This window comes from Mustela putorius, unplaced genomic scaffold, assembly GCF_011764305.1.
Source record: "Mustela putorius furo isolate JIRA1106 unplaced genomic scaffold, ASM1176430v1.1 tig00000129_pilon_pilon_pilon, whole genome shotgun sequence".
Lineage (NCBI taxonomy): Eukaryota > Metazoa > Chordata > Mammalia > Carnivora > Mustelidae > Mustela > Mustela putorius.
Window position 1 is genome coordinate 35,481,726 of NW_025421290.1, and position 24,344 is coordinate 35,506,069.

General features: G+C 44.7%; 1 protein-coding gene across 26 annotated transcripts in view; it reads right to left on the reverse strand.

The window, feature by feature from the left end:
* The window catches only part of NRXN3 (neurexin 3), a 1,565,929-nt gene that overhangs the window by 1,423,878 nt on the left and 117,707 nt on the right, over positions 1-24,344 (reverse strand). For 14 of the 26 annotated variants that reach the window (XM_045074591.1, XM_013055398.2, XM_013055390.2 and 11 more), the window contains exons 4-5: positions 24,220-24,249; positions 21,521-21,532 (exon numbers count right to left, since the gene is read on the reverse strand). The exons of 5 other annotated variants lie outside the window; for them this stretch is intronic. In XM_045074591.1, coding sequence (XP_044930526.1) covers positions 21,521-21,532; positions 24,220-24,249 — 42 coding nt within the window. The remainder of the gene's footprint in view (positions 1-21,520; positions 21,533-24,219; positions 24,250-24,344) is intronic. 7 more of the 26 variants (XM_045074605.1, XM_045074592.1, XM_045074595.1 and 4 more) reach the window with 1 other exon arrangement.

Here is a 24,344-nt window from a genome sequence, read left to right on the forward strand (position 1 = left end):
GGGGCACAGAGTGTGGGGAAGGTATGTCTGTGGTCCTACAAAAGACAGTATATCAAGGCAGGAAACAAGACAGAACCATCAGGGAACAAAGAGAAATCTAATAGGGCTATACAGCAGAACATAATACAGCTGTTAGGGCAAAAGGGCTCCAGAACACATTTCCCCAGAGTAGCCAGAGCAAGTGGGGGGACACAAGAGATGCATGTTCAAAGAACGCTAGAATCTCGGAGAAATAATCACTCCTCTCCAGATAGCCAGGGAGTGCAACCCGTGCTCCACTTCCCTGCTTTTTCCTAACATCCTCTGCATTTGCAATTACATATTTGACAGCCCTCCTCCCCCAGAGCATCGTAAGCATTCTGAAGCAAGGATCAGGCCGATCTTGCTCATGCTATACCCCAGCCCCTAAAAACCCCTAGAGGCTCAATGAAGTTTTCCAGTTTTCATGAAACTGAGATGCAAGAGCCAATTTAAGGATCACCCAAACCGCTCTAGAGATTGAGGTAGCACGGTAGAAAGGAAAGAGAAGTGTGGAAGAGACAGGAGTCTGGTTTTAAATTCACTGAAGAAGGTGAAAAGTCAAAAGTAGAAAGCATCTACCCACAGTCCCCACCTGATACGCCCTCAGAGCCCACCCTCATCTGTGTGAAGGTTCCCTTCCGCTAGCTGACTCCTGGTTGTCCAGCAACACAATCTCCAAATCCCTGCGCCCAGCACGCAACACACACTCAACAAATGGATTTCGAAGGGTGGGCCAGGGATGGCCTGAAGCCCACGGAAACCACGAAGGCGGCACGATGCGCTGTCAAAGGCAGAGCTCGGTCTACATTGGCTCGGGGACCTTGACACTTCAAACCTACGGAGCCAAGAAGTATGCCCGGCCCCTCCCCACTCCCTCCACCCTGGAACCAGAGACCCTGTCTCGATGACTAAAGATGAAACTGTACAAAGCATCTAGACCTGCCGTGCTTTGCTTCAGGCAAGTGTCTCAGAAAAGTTTGAGCGAGGAGAATAAGCTAAATTTTACAGAGAGCCTTGAAGGAAACTTAATAAAACTCATTCTGCTCACTAAAGAGCAGCGGACAAGAAGAGAAAGAGAGGAAAACAGAGTTTGCCCCTACAAGTACTTATGAACCAGAAAGAAAACAGAGACAGGTCAGGAAGGTGTGAAAAAGGGCATAATGGCTCTTTATGGAGAATGGTTTGGGCTCTGTCTTTAAGGGTGGTTGTAACCCCCTGGACTATTTGCTTATCCCTTACTCGCCTTGGGAAAGAAATATTTTACCTGTCTTTATCACATCTACTACTTTGAGGTAGTGGGAAGAATGCAAGATGGGGATCTGATAGCACCCTGGACCTGAATCTCAGCAAAGATCATTCAAAACTGGGTGGCCTTCGGGGCGATCACGAATCTCTTTAAAACCTCAACTTCCCCATCAGTGAAATGGGAACAATGGCCAGTGCACTTTCACCTCAGGAAATCCACACCATGTCCCTGACACCCAGCAGACCAACAGTGTGAGTCCGCTGGCGCCTGCTTCCCCCTCTCCCTTCAGACCCATTGGGAAATTATGGGATTAAAAGAAATCACAGACGTGAGCATTTTTGGTTCCTCTGACCACATGCTAGGTAAATATTAACATTCTTCTTATGAACAGCAAAGGTAAAAGGTCTTATTTGGATCACTCTCAAAGCAAATTAGCTGAAGCCGAGGTGTCTGGCCAGGAACAGATAAGGTCAGATCTCGCACAGACGACCTCAAGCCTGCTCAGAGGCTCCTGTGTGGAGAAAATTAACACCCCCTCCACGCTTCTGGGACCCCAGTGAAGGAATAAATAATTCATTTTCAACCCTGTTTCTCCTTCTGCTGCCTAAATTCAGTTTTCAGTTTCAAACGCTTCCATTTGTGACTATAATAACCACCAACATCCCGGCCACCCCCCACCAAGTGCTGTCTGTTCTGACTCTCCCCCAACTGGATTAGTCCCCAGGGAAGCCCAAAGACCCACACTTTAACCCTTTCAGAGCAGACTGAAAAACTAGCTCTACTTACAGCTGTTGATGCAATATCCCTGAAGACACCAGACACTCTCCAATGAGAACCTGCATTTTAACAAGATGTTCCAGGTAAACACCTGAACCCAGACGCCTGCCAGCTGGAAATCGGAACCAAGCTCCGTCATGAATCCATTAGCCAACATTGGTGTGGGCCATCAGTTGTGAAATAAGAGCCATCTAATTCACTTTTGTTCCTCCAGCAACCAACCCAAGACTATTTTGTTTTTATCCTCCCTCTAGTCCAAATAAAATAATGGAGTCAACCAGACAGTTAAGTGTCCTGCTTTGTTCTATCGGCAGATTATATTTCCTAAGCATTTTCTCCTCTTTGCTGTTGTTCAGATCCGATTCCTACTGGGGGACTATGCAGACAGGAAATAGGATGAACGGAACACAGGGCCAGACCACCACTCCAGGTGCCCAAGAAACTTGACGGAGCTCCCATCCAGAGACTCAACTGCAGGGTCCAGCCCCAGGCTGGCAAGAGCATATGTCTTCACCACCACGGGTCCCCTGGGCCTCCAGCAATCATTCATGTATAAGGGGAAGCTCTTGGGAATTTGAACAAGGGGGTGAGACTTGAGGTGGGGACACATAGGATGCTCTTACCTGTTGATGATTACAACCACATAGAACTGGAGGATGGGAGTTGGGTAGATTTCCCAGAAATGGGTCCCAGAAGTGATTTGTTAGAGAAAGGAGCCTTTTTAGGAACATGAGGTAGAGTGTGGTGGAGATGGAGATGTCACATTTCTCTCCTGGTGGGAATGATGAAATGGCAGGGGAGTTCCTCTCACAGATCCCATGATCGAATGGTCCCCAGGCTTCTGGGAACGAAGCCAATGTCACTGTACCTCATACAGACGAGGAGATAGAGGCAAAGAGTATCACTCCACCTCTATCATCCGAGGAGAAGGAGAAGACTTGAGTTACACCAGGTATCTGCTTGGTCACACAAGCAACTCCTCAAAATTAGAGTCCCAGCTCCCCTATCTACTTCCAGACACATGCTCTCTCCTTTTTTGCATTCTAACTTCTTAAAGAAGCAAAAGGCTTCAATTGCAAGATCATTCAAGGGGGCAGCCTGAAAGACTTCCTCGTCCACAGCGTGGACCCCAGTCCAGCAGCAGCATGGGCATCACCAGCCCCCCACTGAAGCCTGTTAGAAATGCAGCATCTCGGGCTCCACCCCAACCCTCCCCGAGAACCTGCATTGTAACAAGATGTTCAGATGATGCATATGCAGGTTCTACTGTGAGAAGCACTGTGGAAAAGCGGTTTCAGAAAGGTCAAATGCAACCTTGCTGTGAAGGGGTAGGAGCTGTCCATTAAAGAGGCTTTGCTTTGCCCTCAAGGGGCTTGGTCTGGAGGCAATAACCACACCCTCCAAGACCCATTCAGTTCTGCAGGTCCCACTGGCTGCCCTTTTGGTCAAAGGCCCCAGCCACGGGGTAGGGGTGGGGAGGGAGGTATAAGGCATGTAATGAGGGTGATAGCCACAGGTCAAGGTGGAGGGAACATCAGCAGGGACACACGGGAGGCATCGCCTCCAAAGCCCAGACAAAATGTGTGGCTGAGAATTAGGTCAGTGTGCCAAGGGGCAGCAGCTGATTAAGCAGCAGCTAAAAAGAAAGACTCTGTGAATGAGGCGAGGCATTTGAGGAAGAGATATTTACTGAGAGCCACTCTTGTTAAAAACACACTTGAGACGAGAGGGCTGCCTCCCTGGGTTATCCATCAGTAGAGACCTGTGTCAGCTGACCCAGGCAGAGGCCTGAGACCTGGCGAGAGGAAAAGACTCCATCGAAGCACTTTTCACCTGAAGCGAGCTGCGCGTGCCATTCCGTCCACTCCTGAGGACACTGCCCCTGCCTCCCTTCACACCAGTGTAGAAAGATCCCGAGATACTGATACCCTCATTACATGGATGCCTGGATTCCAGAGGACCGTCCCCTCCTGGCTCTGTGCTTCCAAATAGAGCCCCTGTTGGGACACACACTCCCCAACAGACACCCCCTCTTCATGCAGGAGGAGCACATAACTGCCAGATGGACAGAGTGAAGGACACACACCCAGAGCTTCCTGATGAGGAGACTAGTGACATGCTTGGGTTTGGCTTTGGATTTTTCCAAGTCTCTCATTCAGGTTCAGTAGGCTTCTGTTACACAATATCTAATCCCCAATTCCCAAAATGTGGGGTCAAATATCTAGCCTCCCCCTGAATTTCCTGTGCTGCAGGAACAGCTCACTCTCTCCCTTAATTCTGGAACTTGAGCATACGAGTCAGGCCTAAGACAACTAGCGAAATTCATCCCTCTGACTAGGGTCAGAGAGAATCACATGACTTCAGCAGGTCCCATTCGTTGAAGCCCCAGGATTTCTGCTGAACTCATCTTCACTTACGTGAATCGAGAAGCAAACCACCCTGGGAATGGCCGTCAGCCCTCTTGGGATCACAAGGGAAGCAGCCCACCAAGAAGGAAGCCAACATCAAGAAAGCAAAGCCAAAAAATGGGCAAAGTGAGAGGGTAGGTCTTGGTCAAATCCTTTGAGTTACTAGACTTTTCAAGAATTGAGCCCATAAATTCCCTTTGTTATTTAAGGCAGCTGAGCTGAAAATTCTGTTATTTGCAGCTGAAAGCATCCTAACTGACTTACCAGGTAAATAAATCATTCCCTGCTGGGAAGAAAGATAATGTCTCACCAAAATTCCCCTGGCTTGGGCATATATTAGACCCTCTGAGCTCTCTGCTCCCCAGCCCCCCCACGAAATAGACTGTCAGACCAACAAATAAATAAATAAATATAGTAAAACCATAAACCTCTCAGTTGAAGACGCTGGGGAAACAACCAGCCGAGGAGCAGAAACGCTGCTGTCTCCCCCTCCCGCATCCCCAGCTCTCCGAAACAATAACCTCATACCAGTTTAGGTTTTTAATCCCCTCTCTTTCATTAGGAGTTTCTTCCTTCACTCCATCTAGGGATTTAAATATCAGAAGCAAAATGTCCACCCCTCCCCCCAATCCTGCAGACCTCCTCCAGATCTCTACTCCCCCCCTTCACTATATTTAAAGCAGGTGGAGACAGCCTTTCTTCTAATCCCAGTGCAATGCTCTGGGCTTTCTCCTAATCCCTCCACCTGTGAGATAATTGCTGGCATTTAGGAGAAAACTCAATAGTAATCATAGACTTGCGCACAAAGACACAAAAAGAGGCAGATAAAACGGGAGAAAGAAAAGAGTCACAAGCCCAGAATTAGCCACACTCTGACATCCATTCCAGAAGTACAACACGGCCAAAGGGAGAAAGGCACAGCTTTACAGGAAGGGAGTGCATTTCAAAATACCGTGGTTTAATGGTTCCTATACATACACTAGAGTAAGAGAATACGAATGTAAGAATTAAAAGGGTTTGCATTATTTAACGATTCACAAGTCAGCCACAAAAGCCTACCAAACTTGAACTCCTACTTAACACTGTCTTGATGAAACAAGAAAAGTCTCTTAATCGAGGATTTCCCTTGTGAAGTGATGAAGAGGGGAAAACAGATGCTGAGTTAGTCTTACCCAACAATCAGAATAAAACAAAATGTTAGTGAATCAGGCGTCTGGTCCCATTCCTCAGTGTAGGCTAAGATCCCAACTACACTTTTAGCTTTTGGTTTATGGATGCAAGACAAGAGTGAGGTTAAATCCCTTAAAAATTGCAATTTAATAAAAATTCATGTATAGCAAATAGGTTTATAAGCTAAGATCAATGTGAAATTTGTTTCCAATAAAATACATCTACTAGGGCGCCTGGGTGGCTCAGAGGTTAAGCCGCTGCCTTCGGCTCAGGTCATGATCTCAGGGTCCTGGGATCGAGTCCCGCATCGGGCTCTCTGTTCAGCAGGGAGCCTGCTTCCTCCTCTCTCTCTCTCTCTGCCTGCCTCTCTGCCTACTTGTGATTTCTCTCTGTCAAATAAATAAATAAAATCTTTAAAAAAAAAAAAAAAACATCTACTAAAGTCAGACACTCCCTTTCCGGTTTGCTTTATTCCCTGGAGTTGGCTAGAGCACTGTATGTCTCCAACTTGCCTGATCATAAGAACAATTGAGACCTGCAGATTCTGTGGTTAAAGCAGAAACTGAAAGTCTTTAGTTTCACGAGTTCCTGGAGTGATTCTCAGCACTTTGAGAAACATCATGGTAACTCTGAAAGGTTTTATCTAAAATGAGATATATGTATATATTATAGAAAAAGGAAGGGGCAGGGGTCCTCTGTCTCATGGAAACCAGGGAGCCATGGCGTTCATTAGATTGGAGGAAGGGAAGGGGCAGAAGTCTAGCAGGCCTGACACAAGATGACGCAAGAACAGAACACAACGCACCCACTGGGGCAGAGAAAAAAAACCCTGTCGTTCTGGACACACAGCTGAATTACCTTTCCCAGCCTCCTCTGTAATCAGGTGGGATCACAGGATTGGATTCTGGCCAACAGCAACGCACACTACATCCAGGTTTGACCCTTCAAAAGAAAACACCCTGCTTGCTCTCTCACCTTCTCCCTCTCTCTGCATCTGCCCGTGGGATGCAATGAAGGACAAGGTTCTAGAAAATGGCAAAGCCACAAGATGGAAGATGACCAAATGACTGGGTGGAGCCGAGGCCCTGCCTTCACCATGCACCAATCTGCACTGTAAAGTGTGACGCGAATAAGGAACTTGTTAGCATCGACCTCCTGGGATTTGGGGCCTGTTGGTCACAACAGTTAGTCTACCCTAACACACACCGTCACTTCCCTGCACCTCTCCGTGTTATCCTGTTCCCAGCCTACTCCCTGGACTTCAGGGTCAGGTAAACACAGACGAGCTGGGCAATGAGCCCCAAGCAGCTGCCCGAGCAGTGTCCAGATAGTATCTCAAACTCACAGGCACCGACTCTCCCTTAGAAAAAGGCTCTTACCTTTTAAGTATCATTTGGTGCAAAGCCCAAAAGAAAAGGGGGGGGGGGGAGAATAGCTTTTGGAATTCATTATAAAGGTGTTTTCGTCCTACCATATTGTGAACTGCTTAAGAACAAAGAATGAGGGGAGCCTGGGTGGCTCAGTGGGTTAATCAACTGCCTTCAGCTCAGGTCATGATCCCAGGGCCCCGGAAGCGAGCCCCGTGTTAGGCTCCTTGCTCAGTGGGGAGCCTGCTTCCCCCTCTCCCTCCGCCTACTGCTCTGCCTGCTTGTGCTCTCTCTCTCTCTGTGTCAAATAAATAAATAAAAATTTTTTAAAAAGAACAAAGACTGATTTTTATTCAATTTGTGTATCCCTTGTGTTCAGTGCTTGTTAAATTCAATTATACTTTGTTGTTACTGTCAAGAATGGAGGGAACATATTATTTATGAAAATTACAGCAAGAGCCAGACATCTTGTTAGGCACTTAACATGTGTTAGTTCACTTCTCAATTTACCACAAGTAAAATAATGTATTATTTATAATACATTATATGTAATAGTATCTATATGCATTATGAAGACTATCTTACATTAATGCATCATTATCCCCATTTTATGGAAGGGAAAACTGACGTTCAATAAAATTAGTTGAAGCGATGGTACATGGTTACGTAGAATCAGCTTCAGCTTCCGGGCTCGGGCAAGGCTAAGCTCATCTTGGTCCTGCTACTAGCTCTGTAACTAGTATTGCAACCCTGGACTTCTATTTTCTTATCTGTGAAAATGGGGATAATGTCATGTAATCATTCAAAGATTTCTTTAAAGGGACATGAGAAATAAGATTTTTTAAAAACTGCTTCACATAAAGGAGGCACTGGTAGAGAAACTTAAGGATCATTTCAGCCAAGATAAACCATTTCCAAGAAGGAAGAGGCACTGGCTCCCACCTCTAAAACAAACTGCCAAGCAAGAGCCAACGGAAGAGCCAGGAAAGGGAAATGCAACCACTTACCTCTTGGGAGAACGGTCCTGTCTCTGTCCACTAAATGGATGAAACAAAAAATGCATGAAAGGCTTCCAGCTCCGAGGTTGGCCAGAGAGGATGCAAGGCTGGGCATAAAGGATGCAAGAGAGAAAGTGAGGCTGTGAATCCTCACATGTATTTTTTTTTTCCCTATTATTTTTGGAGGAAAGCCGGCGAAAACAGGAAGGGATCTGGAAAGTTGACAAAAGTCATTATTCTCCACAAATGACTTTAACCTTGCCTCGTCAGTGACCTTCATACTACCTCTGGTTTAATGACGTTTATTTCAACAGTAGCTGATTTCACTATTAAACAGAGATGCAGAACACAAGATAATACGACTAAATCACTCTAGTAAATATTTAATATCATCGCCTTTCTTTTTTTCCTTTTAACAAATCACTATCAAAGCTGAGCACATAATAGAAAACACATTTATTTATTCTATCCTGGAAAAAAGCTTAGTGCTCATGCATTTTATCTATCTAGTTCTCCAAATGACTTTGACACTTGAGAGCCCTTGTGATCAAAGCAGTCTAAAGGAAGGTGGTTTGGCAACAATTTAAGAACTGATTTCGTGCGTTGATCAACAGCCCCCAAAAATGCCTGGTGGAAAGGCACTAAACTTAATCCATCACACCCATGGCAAACTCTAAAGTATAAAATTACTATTTTTTTTAAGATTTTTTTTATTTATTTGACAGAGAGAGACCCAGTGAGAGAGGGAACACAAGCAACGGGAGTGGGAAAGGGAGAAGCAGGCTTCCCGCCGAGCAGGGAACCCAATGTGGGGCTCAATCCCAGGACCCTGGAATCATGACCCGAGCTGAAGGCAGACACTTAACGACTGAGCCACCCAGGCACCCGGAAAATTATTTTAAAAAGAAAACAAAATGGGGGGTTGCCTGGGTGGCTCAGCTGGTGGAACATCAGACTCCCGGTTTTGGCTCAGGATCCTGGGATGAGACCCACGTTTGGCTCTGTGCTGAACAGGGAGTCTGCGTGTTTACCTCTGTCCCTACTCCAGAGCACGCACATGCTCTCTCTCTCTCTCTTTCTCTCAAATAAATAAATCTTAAAACAGTAACAACAATGAAGGAATGATACTGGCTTAAAGATAAACAGATTCCTACTTGAGAAAAAATGAATTTTCCTTTTTAGTTAAAAAAAATTGTAAACAAAATTATGAAAGTATTCTTAATGGAAGAAAAGAAGTGGAAAAAGTCATTAAGTAACAGTTTACAAATTAGTCCCAAGTGTATTTCCGTACAGACATCTCCTCTTGGAAACTGGCAATATGGGACAGGAAAAGAAAAAAAACAAGCGGGTGTAAAGGCTTTCTAAAGTCATCTCGGCATTTGTCACCCTCTTACTCTAAGCCAGAAAGTTGTACAAAGAGTCTAAAATCCTGGCAGTCAGAGCAATTTACTGACAGTGTCAAAGCGGGGTCGCATGGGTCCTTGGGGCAGTTACATATTGAAGAGCCATCCTTGTTTAGAATGCTCTCACCCCGCTATTTGCGGGACCTTTCGGACACTGCATGAGCACAGCAGCCCGTGGGGGGATCTATAACAAATACTGTCATGCAGTGATGGTGATGAGGAGTTGGTCGCATCTTAGAGGCAGCTTGGTGAGAGAGAAAAGAAAACAGCCTCGGGAGTTAGAAGGTCTGGGTCTGACGCCAACAACACGGCAAATTATCAGTGTGGCAGCAGGCAGGACCCTTCTGCCGCCTCAGCATATGTTTTGTCATCCACAAAATCACAGTGGGGTGGACTGAAGGAATTCTAAGTTCCCTTTCAGCTCTGAAATTATATGCTCCTAAACTCTGGGGAAGTAGATCAGCATTTTTTTATAAACTAGCTCTTAACCAAATGCGTTTGTTTTCTTCGTGGCTCACGTAGTTTCATCAAAGGAACGTAACGAAATCCCTTAGCTCTCTGTGCACACAACAAGAGCAAACATATCCATCTAACACCTAAAGAGCACACTGGCTTTATCGGGAATACTTCTTTTTTTTAACTTTATTTATTTATTTGACACAGAGAGACAGAAAGAGAGGGAACACAAGCAGGGGGAGTGGGAGAGGGAGAAGCAGGCTTCCTGCTGAGCAGGGAGCCCAAGGTGGGGCTCGGTCCCAGAACCCTGGGATCATGCCCTGAGCTGAAGGCAGATGCTTAACAACTGAGCCACCCAGGTGCCCCCTGGGATTACTTTTTCTATGAGTAGTATAGGAGGATCTCAAGGAAGAGGCCAACAGTTGCCTCTTGCAAAGGAAGTGCCCAAAGACCTCCCACTGAAAGTAAAATGGAAATCACAGGAAACTTGGATCTGTCCATGCTTCTGAAATCTGCTAAGAGTTACTAACTAGTTCAGTGATTTCTAACACCCATCCAGCAAACACTCACCGAGTCCTTTCTACCACAAGGCAGGCAGTGTTACAGGTGTGGGACATGCCACGGTCACGAACACACGTACCGCCCTTACTTATGTGGAGCGTATGTCCTCGTGGACTACTAGCTCCCCCTTGCATGGTGCCATTTTAATTTGCAGAGCACTTCACCTGCATGATATCAGTTACTGTCCAGAACCAACCCACCAAGTAGGCACTGTACAGGCAAAGACGTGGAAAGTTAAAAAGATTAATTTGTTCCAAATTCTCAGATCTATGGTGATACTGATGAGATGTATTTATTATGATGTTGATAACTAATGTTTGTTGCTAATGTTCGTGATAACTAATGTCTTTTTAATGTCAGATCCAAGCTCAGACATAAGCCTTTTATACACATTGTCTCAGTGGTTCCCAGCCACGCTATGAAGTAGGTAGTATTGCTGTTCCCATTTTACTTACCGGGATAATAAGGCTTAACAAGGCTGTATACCTCGTAAAGGTCAAGCACTAACCTCAGCGCTCTGATCTGTCCTGTTTTCTCCCCCAGCATCCCAAACTAGTCTTCTGACACGTATCTCAGGGTTTTTTTTTTATACCAAATGTTGACCCTGCATTAGAGTTATTCACACCAGGATGTCGGGTGTTCGAGGCTCAACTACCACCTGGATCAATTAGTTTAGAACTGGGAATGTCACCCATCCCATAACAATTTTGGCCAAGACATTTGTAAATGGTCATTAGTGGTCACTCGGGGAGGGTCTGGCTGGCTCAGCAAACTATGTCTCCATAACCAGATTAAGAGCCGCGGGTGAATGGCCCACAACAGATGACCAACGGCAGCCACTTCATGCTGAAAGGACAGCACAGAAATAGGACAAAGGCCTCTGCCTTGCAGTGAGAGAGCCCACAAAATCCTTAGTTGAGCCAATGATTCTTAAACACAGTACAAGTCATTCTTTCTGGGAAGAATGTCTTCTACCTATGTGTTCACTGGGGAAAAAAAAAAAAGGCATCGATAGTCAAACTCTCAGAGTGTTCGGATGAATGGTCTTAGCAATAAACTGATAACCACAAGGACTGTTCACCAGCTCCAAATTTCAAAGCAAATAAAACTTAAAGTTCCCAGTAATTTTCTCCTCTTATGCTGAGATCAGCCCTTCCTGCAGTGAAGCAGGCCATTTATCAGGAACGCTGTTTACACACAGTGGATAGATATCCGTCGGACTACTTAGGTAATACAAACTGGAAGTGTGTTAACAAGACTAGTGTCTTTAAAACTGCAGTTGTTTTAACATCTGTGTTATGCATTTTACCAGGAAGCAGTAATTTCCCTATTGAAACTAATCCCTCCAAAAAACTATTCCCAATCAAAACAGAAAATGCAGTTACGAAGATTCTTGAGTAAAGCCAATCCAAAAGCCTCTTTCAAATTCTAGAGACGCGACAACTTATAATATTAGACTTGAAAAAGACTCGAGAATTATCTTGTCCCAAGTTTCTCAACTGAACACCAGTTTTAATTCTAGCTCTCCTCATCCAAAATGTAAATTATTAAAAAAAAAACAAAAAAGATTTCACATCACATAAATTTGGGTAACTTTGAAAACTACATTTTCTTTCTCAACAATGTATAACTTTCATTGTCATAACAAAGGCGCTGAGAAGTCTTACGGTCAAAAAACAATGTTTCATTTTGTCTTCAACCTATGTTTTGAGAACTTATTTTTCTCAGTGCTTTTTTTTTTCTTGGAATATTATTAGCATTTCTCAAAATTCTTTAAGAAGTTGGCAATCTGGCTGAACACACTGTATAATATCAGATTCTGAAAGATGACAAAACCTCCCCAAATACACACACACGCTGGTATATTTCCTTGGGGTTATTTTGAAATCAGGTGAAGCACTAGTTTTAAAGAAATATAACACTTAAAATGTGTCCAGTTCCTCTAGACTTAAACAATAAGCAAGTTAATTAGTGTTTGATTGATTTCCACAGTCCTCCCATCAACTGAGAAACAACACACAAGTCACTTGAGACAAGATAGTACCCTACAAAACTCACAGATGTTCAGAGATCTCACCAAGAGTTGGAAAATGTGTTTTTTCAATGCATATTTTAAACCATTCAGCAATTCTTTTTTTTTTAAATATTTTATTTATTTGTTACTTATTTATTTGAGCGAGATGGAACAAGTAGGGGGAGGAGCAGAGAGAAAGGGGCAAGCCGACTTCGCACTGAGCACAGAGTCAGATGCAGGGCTCCATCTCACAACCCTGAGATCACTACCTGAGCTGAAATCAAGAGTCACATGCCTAACCGACTACACCACCCAGGTGCCCCACTGTTTAGTAATTCTTTTTTTTTTTTTTAATGATTTTATTTATTTATTTATTTGACAGAGAGAGAGACAGCGAGAGAGGGAACACAAGCAGGGAGAGCGGGAGAAGCAGAAGCAGGCTTCCCACCCAGCAGGAAGCCCCATATGGGCTCTGATCCCAGAACCCTGGGACCACGACCTGAGTTGAAGGCAGCCACTTAACGACTGAGCCACCCACGTGCTCCCCCAACCCCGCCCTGGTTTCCTAATTTTTTTTTTTTTAAAGATTTTATTTATTTGACAGACAGAGATCACAAATAGGCAGAGAGGCAAACAGAGAGAGAGGGACAGGCTCCCCGCCGAGCAGAGAGCCCGACGCGGGGCTCGATCCCAGGACCCCGGGACCATGACCTGAGCCGAAAGCAGAGGCTTTAACCCACTGAGTCACCCAGGTGCCCCAAGTTTCCTAATTCTTAAGAGCAGCAAGGTACAACTGATCATAGTAACACACTTAATTCAGCTTAAGAAAATGGGTAAGAGGGGCGCCTGGGTGGCTCAGTGGGTTAAGCCGCTGCCTTCAGCTCAGGTCATGATCTCAGGGTCCTGGGATCGAGTCCCGCATCGGGCTCTCTGCTCAGCAGGGAGCCTGCTTCCTTCTCTCTCTCTCTGCCTGCCTCTCAGTGTACTTGTAATTTCTCTCTGTCAAATAAATAAATAAGAAAGAAAATGGGTTAAGAAATTTTCTTACCTCTGTTTGTTGTCTAACACCCAAGTTATTTTGTTTTGAGAGAATTATAATACAAACACATCCACACCCAATAGTATTTGAGGTTTGAGATCTAGTTCCAGATAGTATCTAGCCAAAGAACTGACTCTCATTTCAATAATGGATCCGCAAGCATTTGCAAGACACAGTCATTAGCTTATCTTTAAGTAAATATTTTGATTGTCAGACAGCTCGTTGCAAACAAGGATCTTTTCCAAACACTCCGGATGCATCCAAGGCCACTTGCACACTTATTTAATAATCTGCGCCTGTGCTAAAATACGAAATCATCCTAAGGAAGTTGAAACCCAGAAAAAGCATGTTCTGCAGGCTCTTCATTCAAAAGGGCTCCAGAACACGCGGACCCCGCTGTCTTTCATCAGTGCGCTACATTACCATAACGCTTAGGAAGTGAGCTATTACACACCATCATCCCTCCTCACCGCTATCACAGAAAATCACACACTCACAAAACAGCATTAATTGTCAGAATTAGCAACCATTTAAAAGGCAGCTGTTCTTTCACTCTAAAACAGGCTCCAGATTTCAGATCCTCTCCCTGTATGGGTCCCTGATCTCTTGCTTTTACACACATGCATGTACACACACACAACGGATCCCTAGCCAAGCGCATTTAAAAATATATATATATTTTCTAAATTCAAAGAAAGCGAGAAAATATTATTTATTAAGGAACATTTTCTGCCCCAGTACTTGCCATCATTGTTACCATCAGCTGACAAGCTTTCAACCCGCAGGGAAGCACTTGCAACAGCTCGAGGTGAAAGGGCTCTGATTTTGGCAACGGAGGGAAAAAAAGAGCAGTATCTCTTTAAGAGTCAACAGTAAATTAACTTGCCCCAAAGAGTGAAATAATTAGCAGTTAGTAGCTTATTAAAAGGATGGCAAAGGCCAAGCTGCCATCTGGGATCTCCAGTTTCTTGTGATTGTTATTATGTCAAGACGCGCAAGCTGCATTAGCTTTCATGTCACCGCGCCCGCCCTTCCTTCACACGTAAATTTTAATGAAAGATGCCGCACTTTTAAAAATCAGATGTCCATCAAAAAGTGTTATTAGTCTGGCTTTTTACAAAGCATATGGTCCTTTCTACCTCTGCTGTTCTACTAGCCACTAATGCCTTAGGAAAAAAAGAAAAGCAAAGCCCAATGATATCAATTAGATGTTCTCTTTGTGCAGAAGGAAATCCGAGTGCCATCAAAGACAGAGCAAAGCTACACACCTCCCCGAATGACAACATTCGTGACTCTGTTGACACACAATAAAAATCACAATTGCCTTCCTTTCTCACAAGGCTAGCCTTCCTTCATGAAAACGAAAGCACTCTGGAGCCTGCCTGCTGGTAGATTTCTACATGGATATGCAGAGCTTTGGAGTGGAGAACACTATATTAAAAATAAGGGACAGAAAGTAGCAGGACAGAACCTTATGGGGGGGGGTGGACACTGACAGGGGCGTATACAGGTTAAATATTTAAGCGTACTCTTGAGTGTGAACTTAACATATTACACCGTGTGTGCTCTCTCCCAATAAGCGAGCAAATGAAAAAATAAAAAATTCCTGCTTGTTCACCCGCAAAGAATATTCTCTTCCCAGCATCGGAGAATTTAAAGGGTGGGCGATTTGAACTCAAGTATTACCTGACAGTTTCCCTTCAAGATAAATTCATAAAATTACAGATACATGAATATGCTGAACACTGAATTTATTTAAAACTTTAGGATGTGAGGTAGCTGTTACATCCGAAAGCCATTTTCATACTGCTGTGGACCGTCACCGAGGTGTCGGAGGCCCGGCCCATGTCTGCGTAGCTTGTCCTGTGTCCTCAGCACCTGGTCCTGGCCCAGCACATCGTTGGCTCTCTGTCAGTATTTGCCGAATGGTGACTAAACATCACTTTCCTGATGTTACAGCAGACAATACGCTAAATTCAGAGGCACGGCTCCCTGGACTGTATTCTTTTCAGTATACTACGTATGCAAGCCACATGCAAGAACACATTCAACCACGATAAACCTGTAAATACGTATGTGAAGAAATTATACCTACACCCAGATACACTACACTTCCCTGCACACCAGAGAAATAGTCCATGACATGTACAAGCCCAAGCACACAAGGCAACACATTTGCTTGTTTTCTTATCAAATGTTTTTTCTACCACGTTACCCTTCTGGATTCTCGCTTTATAAAAGGATGTGGCGTAAGCATGTCACAATTGAATTCAAAAGATCCTTTACCTGTCGATGCTATCAGTTAAGTTTATGTGGGTCTACCTAGAGATCTACAGTTGAAAATTATCTATCCTCTAAGATTAACTAACTCGGTTTGATTAAAGTCTATACCTCTAAGATCAACCAACTTTGTTTGATTAAAGGCTATACAAGCAGAGCACTACTCAAGTTCAAGGAGAAAGTGTTTTATGATATATATACACACACAGATATAAAATCTGTGCATAATCAATTAATCCAAATTGATAATTGAGAAGGAAATAACCATGTTGCTTGGAAATCTGAGCAATATTTTCCTTGATGTGGTCAATTGGAATTTAACTGAAACATCCCATTGATCCATCACACATTTTACTAATAAATCTGCTCACATTAACATTTAAAAAAAAAAAAAACTCCAAGAACAACTGTTCTCAAAAAAAATCTTCACTGTCCAATGAAAAATTTCTAAACGAGGAAATTTAAAATAAACACTTCATATTTTTAAAGCACAATTTCAAAGACATCAATGTCAAAAACACAGAGTTGCTAAAATCAGGCCATTTTACTTCTATGTTGAAAATAAATCTATTTTCCCCCGCAGACTTTTAAAACCTTAGAAGGGGGGGAAAGAGGCAGGAAAAACAGGCTTCTTTAAAAAAAAACAAAGTGATTTTATTCATTGTCAAGAGGACAGATCACTGGTAGATGAGAAAGAGATGAGGCAAGAGATGGAAATGTAATATTGCCCCTATTTTATTATAATTAGGTATTTATAGAGCACAGATGAGTTTATTTTCATAATTAGTAGCTGGCATTGCATTCACTAATTTGCATAAACAGTTGGCTATCAAAACAGTAACTTCTTTGCAGGGCTTTCTGGTCCTAGCAGGGACTAGAGAGGGCTCAACTCCTCAAACCAGCTTTCTTAATATTATTATCAGCAAAATACAATCTATATGGAATCACATTCGAGTTCATGTAGCTTGATTATCTCCTTCTAGTTTGGCCAATATTGACTAGTTCAGGACTGGAAGGCAAATGATCAAATCTACATGGGGAAAAATACATGCAAATAAATTGAAAGAGATCTTTAAGTTCTAACAGATTAAAGTAGATCTTGGGGTCAACACTCTCTAGTCCAGTAATAAAGGGCTCTGTAAAAAAGAAAAAAGAAAAGTAAATGCCACCCTCCGCTGCCCTCGGGATTTAAAATTCATGAAAACTTCTTGGCCATTGTTGCAGTCTGTGACTGCTCTTCCTGGTCATTCTCAGCATTTGTCGTGCCCTCCACAAGCATGCCTACCCTGCTTAATAAAAACAACTTCACCCAACACGTGGATCGGGCTCCCCGGCAGCAGTGCTGAGGGTAGGAAAGTTTCCTGCTCCCTGACCGCTGCTACAGGCAAAGAGAAATGGAATCAAGGCTGCTGCCAGTGACTGCTTCCCACCACTGACGTTCCGTGAGAAATCTTACTCCTTCTTCCTCAAGCCAAAGGTCAAAAGCTTGTAGCTTGTGGCCTACAGTGTGTTCATATATACATATATATATATACATATGTACTTAAAATGAAAGATGCCATAAACTTATATTTTTATAAATTTTTATATTTATTTATATTTATAAAGTTTACATATATTTATATTTATATACTTATAAATATATATAAACTTATATTTTTATAAATTTTTATATTTATTTATATTTATATATTTTTATAAATCCACTTCTGGCTTTTCTTGAGGATCTCGGGACACTGGGCATGCATTCTTTGTGGCAGCAACTAGCAAGAGCAGAGCAGAGCCCACCGCCCTTGACGCGATGTGTGCTCCCCGCCTCTCTCTGTTGCTGATCTCACACCAGGACTTTTCTTACACGGGATCTGCTCCTGGATGACACCTATCGGGCCCCTGTTGACATGGAGTCTGCAACATCTACCCCAGGTGCAGTTTCAAGGAAAAATATTTGCCTAACCCAGAATGGACAATCCCTAAGTCCATAAGAAAAAGAGGATAGAAGCTAAAACACACTCAACATTTAAACAAAGACTGTCAAAATCAGGTCCAAAAAGCTGACCAAGGCGGGTTGCTGTGTACCTCCCCTACTCAGTCACTTCCTAGTAGTCAGAATGGCTTTTGGCTCAGGGCAGCCCAAAGGCTTCCTGAATGTGGCGATGACCATCACAGCCTGTACGTATACACATACATCCCACTCTGTCTCGTAGATTTCACGTCATGATTCTTTCCATTCTGCTCTCACTGCTTTGCTGCTCAGCTTTGAAGAATGACAAGATCTGAGGCTTTCTTTCCTCTGACAATCTCCTAAGAATAAATCCAAAGACTTTTCCTGCTTTTATTCTGATGCAACCCATCTGGGACCATTGCCCTCTGTCATTTGCACACACAGGGCCAAGAGAAGGCCTGGGTGAGGAGAGAAGTGGAACCACAACATTTGGCCTCAGTCCATGACCCACTGGGGCTTCTTGGCTCAGGCAGTTGTGAGGCTGAGGAGGCCAGTGATAAGGGACACTGGTTGGTGTACAATTCTGGACCAAATACGGAGCTAAATGCAGTGTAAGTAACAGAAATGACCAAGATGCAGCCTCTGTCCTGTAGGGAGAGGCTGCCCGAAACACACAAGTAAATTGGATTGAAGGAACTGGCGAGGAACTTCGGTAACAGAAGCACCAAGTCTGCCACACCTAGGAGGCTTGGCTTTAACGTGTGATAAGGAGAGGAAGGGTATTCCAAGGACATTCAAGAAAGAGGGCAGAGCCCCGGCCAAAGACTAAAGGCAGGAAACCATAATGTGAATTCAGGCAGAGTGAGTTGTTGACTTCAGGAGACAGGGGGCCGGCAGGGGTGAGAGTGTGCAGTGGAAAGTATTATAGAAAATAAAGCTGGGGAGGCACACTGACAATTATACAATGAGAATCCTTCAAAAGCTTTTGAACAGATGAGCTACATGATCCGATTTAACTTTAATTTTGCTTTATTTTCACTTTTAGGAAGATGATTGACAGCAGACTAAGAAGGATTAGAGATTTGAGTCCCTTCCACATGCACCCTACAATGCTACACACATCTGGACATTAACAAATGAATATGTTTGCCTTCCACATCCTTGCCCATCTTGCAGAGTGGAGTGGTCCAGCTCCCCAGTAACCCTAATAGAAAATATTAGAGAGATATATGAAGTGCGAGCTCACCTCCGAATACAGCACTCAAGGACAGACAGCAACAACTAGGAAATGAAATCTCTGTGCGATTTCAATGGGCAGAACAAAGGTGAGGAGGAGTGGTTACCGGAGAGAGAAAGAGAATCAGTAAAGCTAGCAGAAGAGGAAAGGTCCAGGAAGGTTTCGCGGTACCCTATTTGGGGTACAATTTTGCATCTAAGATTAACAGGAGAGAAGATTAAAGGTACACTAGGCCATCTTAGGGACGACTTCGAAAGTGAGATAGCTAATTCTGCATCCCAGGTGGAGGACAGCAGAGCGTAAGTAGTTCTCAGTTACTGGACAGCCTGGAAGGGGCAGGAGGACGAATGAGGCTTGGGCAAAAATCAAATAAGGGCTACCTGGGAACTGAATGAGGGTGTTGACAGAAGAGATGCACGGGATAATCCAGAGGAGAATCTCAGTAAGATCTCTCAACTGGTCACCCAGGACACAGAAAAGTTCAGGAAGGATAGAACGCGATTCCTGGTTTTCAAGTCTGGGTGATGAGGAGACCGAGGCACCATGAACGAAAATTGGGACGTTGCAAAAGGAAGCTGATACGAAGGTTGACTTAGACACACTGAGGTCACAGCAGTGGAATATTTACAGGGACCTGTGTTACAGAGAATGCAAAGTGGCAGGCTGGAACCTGAGACAGGTCCATGCCAGGAAAGCAGCTGGGAGGGACATCCGTGGAAGGCATCCTCGGATCGAAGACAGGCCGTAGGAGCAGAGGTTAGGGGCCCAGATTCTGAGTTTCATTTCCACTTAGTAGCCAACTGACATAGCAAACATAGCTCTCTGAGCCTTGTACTTCTCCATAAAGCCGCGGTAACACCATCACCTACCTTATACAACAGGTGTGGGGATTAAGGACAATAAGATGTAGAAAGCACAGGGCACAGTTGCTGGTACAAAGGGCATGCTCAGAGGTAGCAGCAGTAGCCAGAGAAAGAAAAGAAGGTACCCAGGTGCAAAAGCAAGGAAGATCTATCTTATGGGACGGTTTAGGGGATTACAGAGAGAAAAGGAGAGATTTGGAGGCGGGGAAAGGGAAGAAGACAGGAAGACTCCCTCTTGTGTATTCTCGCAGACGCCAGTGAGAAGAGGAGCAGAGGACACACAGTTACATGCTTCAGAAGGGCTGAGTCCTCGGAAAGGATTGGTAAGGCTTTGCCTCTGAGGAGATCTCTGGCAGCCTCTGGTTGAACGAAGCAGAGAAGCGGAAGGGGCAGACACAGATGTCTGCTTCCACTCAGCCTTCCTCTGCCTCTTCTCCCTTTCCCACCTCCTTTCCAAAGGCTCCAAGCTCATAATGCGGTAAGGGTTCCCCGTGACAAATTTCTGAAAATGAGCCCTCCTGTGGTTAGTGTAAAAAGAATAGGCAATCAGCTGACTTCAAAGTGGAAAGACCCAAACTGCTTCCAAGGTAACCATACATAACTTGAAAAATCCAGAAAAGCATAAAACTCAAAAGAGAGATGGCCCGTTCTCAGACCCGAGTCAAATCAGCACGTTCAGTGAGCTGTCAGCCCCTTCAACATCCTCACGCCAGAATTCACATTTCCTATTCCTGTGATTTGCCAGTCTTTGCAGCAAGCAGCGGTACGCAGCCTCACGGAGATAGGGCTGGAGAGTGAGGAGGGAAGAGAAGAGAACCGGACGTAGATTCATATTTATAATTTATCAGTTCAACTCTCCCTTCGCTGCTGCCCAGCTAATCCAACTTGAGCTGGTGAGCCATGTTCTTGGGCTTGGGTCTCCGACAGCTTTGACTGAGTGAAGGAGTGAGCTGTGCTCTCCCCAAAGGTGTGATGCTGAAAGCCCGGTCAGAGCACTGGAGCAAGCCCACCCTCTCTGCGCCTCTCCTGTTCCCTGCCTACCTGGCAAAGGTAGACTTTGGAAGTGACAGTCCAGTGTTACCTTTCTCCATGCTCTTCCGATGGAGGGCACTGTCATTCCCGTGTCCTAGCACAGCTCTTCTCAGTCCCACCCTTCTTAGCCCATTGCCCCCAGTCAGGACATTTCTACTCCCCCAAATGCAGGAAACACAGAAGATAAAACAGCAATACATACGAATCCCCCAAATTTCACATTAAATTTAAAGCAATACACCACTCCTCTCCCCTTTCTTATCATCCTCCCCTCACAGATGCTGTCTCAATTCCAGGTGTCTCCAGGAATGGAAACAACAGCATGGCATCTCACATCTCCCCTGTTCCTCTGAACACTGACCGGGACAGAATCTCAGACAATTCCACATTTAAGTGAAATAGTTCTGCATAACTACTTTCAGAGTCCCCCGTTTCTGCTAGAAATAGCACGTCATAATGGATAAAGTCCCATCCTGGATTCAGAGGGAGGCAGGCCAACTCGGAATGAACCCCAACCACCGAACATGAAGTGCACTGAAGGGAAATGATAGCATTGGCTTTTTATTTATTTATTTGTTTAGTTGTTGTTAAAAGCACTCAGTTATAATCTGGACTGTATTCATCAGAATCGACAATTCCCCTGGAGGCATGAATATTGCAGAAGGCAGATTGATAGTTATAATGAGAAAAATAAAATCATCTCTACCTTTACTTCTACCTACAGAAATGAAGTGGAAGGTCCAGTTAAGTAGAGGAAGCATGGTGTCCACCACGGAGGCGGTGAGAGAAAGAGAGAGAGAGAGAGAGAGAGCAGGGAGAGGAAAACATCAGCACACTGCAGACACACAAATAAATATAACAGACACCACAAAAACTCACAACAGTAAATGCAACAGCACAGTATCTTGAGAAAGCAGCACAAGACAAATGCACAATGTGAAGCCTAAACAAGCCAAAACAGCTTTGCCAGCTGCCCTCATCAGCTTCACGCTTAAGCTTTCCCCATTTGTTTCTTCCCAAGCCCGTCCTTAGAAACATGGTAAAGTCTGCATGCAAGAGCACTGGGCAGCCACATGTATGTGAAACTGAACACACTTCACTGACGTAAACTTGGTTTGGGAAAGTCTCAACAAAGCCAAGTTCTCCGGTGGCATTTTCCCACCATTAACATGAGTCACGGCGACCAAGAGTGTCACATACATGTACAAGTGGTGCACACATACCACACAGGTAAGTATTCCTGGACATACTTTCGGGCATCAGAAACCAATGCTGGAGATTCCGTGGGAACCAGAGAGAAATCTTTCTTTCATGGTGAAGGAAGAGGGGAAGAAAAGCAGTGGAGGTGGGAAGCAGGGTTGACTTCTTGGGCAGTCGTCACAGGGCAAGAACAGAGAAGGGAGTGGGATGGGGAAAACATGAGTGGAGGGGGATGCAGTCAAAGAACCTTCCCCAAAACAGATTAAACTGCAAGTTGCAACTTAAACACTTAGAGACACTGACCACCCAGAAGAATTCTGCGTCCTTTCTTGGAAATCTCTTTAACGAGGAATTCATGGTATCTGTTGTGTCTGTCATTCTTTCATTGCTTCAAGACTCTATTTCTAGAAAGTGCTGGACTTAGCCCAGAGCATGCCTACATGGGTATGTGCGAATTCTCTGCTCAGGTACACATCATGCTGGGGTCCCAAGAGAAACTGAGGAGGGGGTGGGAGAGTGGGGGGAGATAGATAATACAGATTCTCCACATTGTTGTTCAGACCAGTGTGGAGACTGAGCTATGTGGGAACTTGCTATCAAAGTCAGGCCAATCAGATTCCAGTAATTCAAAGAGCCTGGGGCATCCTGGTTTGCAGAGAAGTGCTTAACTTTCCCAAATTCCCAGACACCAGGCTGACATCCAGTGCATCCTCTCTACTCATATGTACTTCATAGTTAGCTGTTGTCAGCAGATAACTTCCCTCATCCTCAGACAAGGATAATGAGGCTTTATCCCACTCTCTTCCAGAGCTCCATCTAACACTGCCAAAGTCCCCTGACCTCCTGTCTCCAGCTCTGTTCTTTGACATTCACTCTATCCCAGACCGTATCTTCACTGAAAGTCAAGTCCGCATCGCAGATCTTGGAGATCTTGAGCTCGGGAGGATTCAATTCTATTGGGAAGGTGTGCTTCCTCATTACGCTGTCTTGTCAAGTCAGGATGCCCTCAACTGCCCACCACCACAGCTCCCTGGACATCATAAGCAAACTTCTCTCAGCCGTGGGTGGTTTGTTGATCTGAGCATACTCCCCTTTACAGCAACACCAACTGATGGGTCCAGTGTAATTGAACAGGGAAGGAAAGCGACCCTTCAGGATTGCCTCACCCTCCTCAAAATATCGAGAAAAACCAGACAACATAGATGGGCCCCACCTTGCCCTTTCCTTTGGTCCTCCAGAAGAGGTACCATTGTCCCATGTGTTTTTTGCAAAGAAACAGATAAGAGAAATTGAAGTACAGTCTTTGGGTGTCAGGGCAAGGCAGGTAGACCAATCTGACAATCATCCCAAGGCTCAGAAGAAACACAATAGTAGCAATTGAACAGTGAAGGAAAAGACAATTTTAAGTAGGCTCAGTTCTCAAATCCTGATTTAGGCTGATGATGTGGAAAATTTTTATTTAGGAGAAAAAGGCTTCATTCACAGCCCACCCTGTGCTTAGCTGAGCTGAATTTCCTGCACAGCTCATTCCCTGCATATTTGAATATTTTAGGTTGCAGATGCTGAATTTACAGATCTTTATATGCAGTTTTCTTCAGGGTGTATAATGAGTTAGAATCCTGCCATGAAGACATTAGCATGTTCTTTGGGTGGTTTTTGCTTTTATATAAAACTGAAAACAGTCAAACCCCCAAGGGCTTCCTTTGACCATGTGGGGCTGAAAGTCATTACAGTGGGCAATGGGATGGAGGGGAAGACAAAAAGCAAACCTTTACTCAGAGTGAAAATCAGGGAGAAGCCCAGCTCCTCTCCTCCAACCACAGGGCCCCAGCATGGGGCCCGGGGAGGAGCAGGAGGAAGTTAACCGCTCTGTTGCTCGGAAATTAGCTCCATTCACCCCCATTATCGACGCCGTCATGCCTTGTTTCATGCTTCTCTCTTGGAGGCAGCCCGGCAGGGCCAGTGCCCGGGATGACAAATGGTGGTGCAGAATGGACAAGCCAAAGGGATGATGGGGACAGGAAACCAAGATGCATCGGGAACGGTACCCCCCACCCCAGGGTGGCCTGCTGCCAGCCTGGCCCACAGCGGGAGGGACAGGCAGCAAACGGCCTGCCAGCAACAATGAGACTCCGAGCGGCCAGCCAGAGGCACGAAGGCAAGCAATTCGGGGCAGCTGCAATGTTGCAAGCACCAAGCACCTACCTTGTTCGCTCATCATGAGATGGGAGAGGCCTTGAGGAGGGAAAGGAGGAGGAAGGGGTGAGGAGGGGAAGGGAAAGGAAAAAAGAAAGAAGACAAAGTTAAAATTCGCAACGCAATGCAATCAT